The 3,639-nt window shown below is 39.8% G+C and overlaps 1 protein-coding gene across 1 annotated transcript in view; it reads left to right on the top strand.

The window, feature by feature from the left end:
* Window positions 1-3,639, top strand: part of LOC102196729 (heparan-alpha-glucosaminide N-acetyltransferase) — a gene marked incomplete at its 5' end in the record, with an annotated part of 20,541 nt that overhangs the window by 6,034 nt on the left and 10,868 nt on the right. Inside the window, 3 exons of the mRNA XM_013911365.1 lie at window positions 791-867; window positions 1,700-1,730; window positions 1,838-1,998. Coding sequence (XP_013766819.1) covers window positions 791-867; window positions 1,700-1,730; window positions 1,838-1,998 — 269 coding nt within the window. The remainder of the gene's footprint in view (window positions 1-790; window positions 868-1,699; window positions 1,731-1,837; window positions 1,999-3,639) is intronic.

The raw sequence follows: 3,639 nt of genomic DNA, 5'->3' as shown, positions 1-3,639 counted from the left end.
GAGAGAGAGAGAGAGGAAGAGAACATGGACACATGCAGCAGGGTTTACTCTGCTTTAATAGCCCTTTTGAGATGATAGTGACCGATTAAAATCTTGTATCAGCAGGTTGGGGCTAAAAGAGCAGTAATGGCTTCAGTGCAGCTCTTAATTGAATCTAGGCAGAAAAACAAGAGGAGGCAGAGGTAGATACAGTGCACCTTATCAGGCAGGCTGTTTCTTAAAGGTTGTCGTAATGTTGTTACGACCCCCCCTTATGATTTTATTACTCTTTTTGATTACGCACGAAAACATAAATTCACGTATTACAGATGGTGAAAAGATTCAGCCTGGCCCAGATCATTGCATTACCGTGCAAGTTTGTGTTGTGTAGTGGCCCACCGCCCATTTTCTGACATGCAACGCAAACACCTTTTTCCCTCCAGTGTATGATTCAGTGAAGCACTCCATCACGTGCGCTGTGTTTCAGCAGACTCGGCCAGTGCTAAAGTATAAAGTGTATCATATATTAGATGCAAAGTCTTTAGTCAGCACTCCTGCTTGAGGAGATCCAGAGGACAAGCGTTCATTTCCTGAGTGATTCATAATGCTTAGATTGCATTACCTTGCATTTGGAGGGAGACTGAATAAAAGCCCCTCTTGTGTTCTCTTTAACTTTAATTCAGAAGTTAATTTTTAATTATAATCAAGGATTGCACTTGAATAATATATTTTTATTGACAGTTTTTCAGCCTCACTCACACATTTTCTTCATTTGTTCTTTCCTGGATATCGACTTGTATTGTCTTTATAGGTTTTCCCTGACTGTGATGGTGTTTGTGAACTATGGTGGTGGAGGCTACTGGTTCTTTCAGCACGCACCTTGGAACGGTTAAGTACATGATGCACGTGAATTGACATAAGGGAAAACTAAATCAGTTGCTTGTACCCTACAGCCCGCACCTTACTCCCTGCACACAACGATGATGCAGCAATCGCCTGATCTTCAGCGGCGAAATCCTCCCCATAGTGTTAGCAGAGTTTTCTGACGCGTTGTCACTAATTATGATGAATGTAGTTAAGAAAAACACAGGGTGTCATTTCTCATACAAGCAAAATCAACACCATGATCCATAGATGTTTATTCTTGTTAATGATCAGGGAGGAGAGGAGGAGGATTTAAATGACAGCTGGAGGAAGATGAGGGAGGAGGAAGGAATGAGTAACACTCCAATGTTATGATAGGCAGTATTGAGGTACTCTTAAGCAAGGCATCTCTGGTTGAAGTAGAGATTTTGGTTGAAAAAGTATTTAAAACAAGAAAAAGTAAATATTCTTATAAACTTTCTTTTTTTGTTTTTATTTCAGTTTCAATTTTTCTTCGAAAATTCCTGTAATGGTTTATGGGTGTTCACAATTTTAACTTTGTAATAGCTTTTTTTGCCACATGTACAGAGGTGCATTGATTTCAGAGCTGGATTGATTAATCTTCGCCTGGCTGTAGGACTGCTGCTGTCACAGGAGTGTAAATATTTATTAATCACGCCTCTTCAAAATGGAAAGTTAATGACAGAAGCAGCGCTTTAAGGACGGAGCATTGTTTTTAATTCATCTTGTTGTCTTTGTGTGTATGGAAGGGCAAGAACTGTAAACTCTCTGATGAGATCAAGTGTGTGTTGGTCTGTTGGTATTAATTGATTTTATGCTTCTGAAATTGTTGCAGGTCTAACTGTGGCGGATCTTGTCATGCCATGGTAGGTTTGGCACAAGGGGCCTGACCTATTTAACGTCTTTTACTACTTTTCTTGTTTGTACAGTTCATATGTGGGTTTGAATGGCATAATCCTGTTATGTCTTCCAGGTTTGTGTTTGTAATTGGGACCTCAGTGGTTTTGGCTTTCAGTTCCATGCAGAGGAGAGGAGTTAGCCGCCTGCAGCTGCTACGAAAAATCACCTGGAGAACAGTCGTCCTCTTGCTGCTCGGCTTCTGCTTTCTCAACTACTCTCCCAAAGACGGACCACGTAGGTGCACATTGTGTATTCTGATTCTCAGTCAAACTAAATCCTCATATGTGTGTATCTATCGATCTATCTGTGTATCTATCTATCTAGATAGATAGATAGTTCTGTACTTTTTCAGGTCAGTTACACTACGCAGACTCCAGCTCATGTAGTAATATGCTCGCATACAGCAAAGCAAGTTTATTAGCACAGGTGGAGACAAGGATTTCTGTGTGGTAATACACCCGCTCATGTGCAAGCTTGAAGGCAAAGTGCATTTCCTGTAAATTAAGCAACATCAAATACTTTTGACACAGATGTCGTAACTAGATATTTCACTCGTCACTGCAACCAGTAGCTGCTGAATTCATTTTTTTAGGTGAAACTGAAATGATGAGTTTAGCTTTTCAAATGTGATAGCTACTTTTTTTTTTTACAGTCAAGTAAATTTCTTTGTTTGTTGGTCTGCGACAGAGATGTTAAGTGGGTTGATCTCCTGATTTGAGATAAAAGCCAAACTTCATGGCTGGGTCAGGGTTAAAGGAGAGGAATAATGCTGAAAATCCCCCATCCACCTGGGATGCAAAGGGCGCCCTTCACACATTAGCTATCTGTGGTGCTAATGGACTTTCCTGGGTGGATGTCTGCTTAACTGGGTTAACAAAAATATTGTTGTTGTGTGTGCAGTCTCAAAATCCAGCACCAGGGGACGTTTAACAGAGGCAGATAGAGCAAAAACAACCGCTGTGGTAATGGACAATTACAAACAGATAGTGTTACAGCCGTCAGCTCCACGCAGCTGCTGTAGACTCTGCTGCTGGAGCTGGTCACAACAGCACACTGACTTTTACCATAAACTGCAGCTTTGCCCTCTGTCTCCAAGGACGTCCTCTGCAGCTCAGTCGCAGAGCTTGATCTAATAAGAGAATGGAGTCACATTAACTCAATATGTTAAATGCTTTTCAATGTCAGAAGAGAGAAAAGGAGGTATTAACCTTTGACATCAAATAGGAGTAATTTCAAAAACCCTACCGTGGTTAGATGTCCTAAAAAGTGGTCAAAGCAGATTCATATTAAAAACCTTGAAATGTAGTTACTTTATTCTCGAAATAAATACAAACTTACTATACAAAATATGATTTGGATGAGATGCGTGAGGCGTGAGAGTTGATTCATTCAAACCCCTGCCACCGAGTTGCCTTAAGAGGACGTTCGAACACAAAAAGCCAGTCGTTTTGAAAAGTTCTGGCTGCCCTACTTTTTTAGTGGCTTTTTCAGTTTTGCTGACTACCAACATATTATAATATTGTCTATCTATCACTGAAAGTGCTCATAGATTGGAAGCAGACAGCTTCAGTTAAATAGTATTGAACGTCAAAAAAGGTGTCCGTTACACACAAACACAAAGAAAATGCATAAATATGGGAGAAAAACTGTGTTACAGTCTGCTGCAGCTTACTTTCAAACTCTTGTGTAAATGGATTCAACTTAAAATGATAATTCTTATTAAACATGAAATTTTCCCATTTTGCTCTTTTCTGCTATTTGATTCTTAATTATTTATTCTAATACCGTGCAAAAGATTTGAACCATCCTAGATTTCTTTATATTTTCTTCCAGGGTGCCAGACTGTCATGTTAATGTTACCACTGAGCCACTAAA

The sequence above is a fragment of the Pundamilia nyererei genome, unplaced genomic scaffold (genome assembly GCF_000239375.1).
Source record: "Pundamilia nyererei isolate P.nyererei 1_Seehausen unplaced genomic scaffold, PunNye1.0 scaffold00062, whole genome shotgun sequence".
Classification (NCBI taxonomy): Eukaryota; Metazoa; Chordata; class Actinopteri; order Cichliformes; family Cichlidae; genus Pundamilia; species Pundamilia nyererei.
The sequence above is the reverse complement of the archived record's forward strand: the minus strand, read 5'-3'. Positions and strand labels throughout refer to the sequence as shown.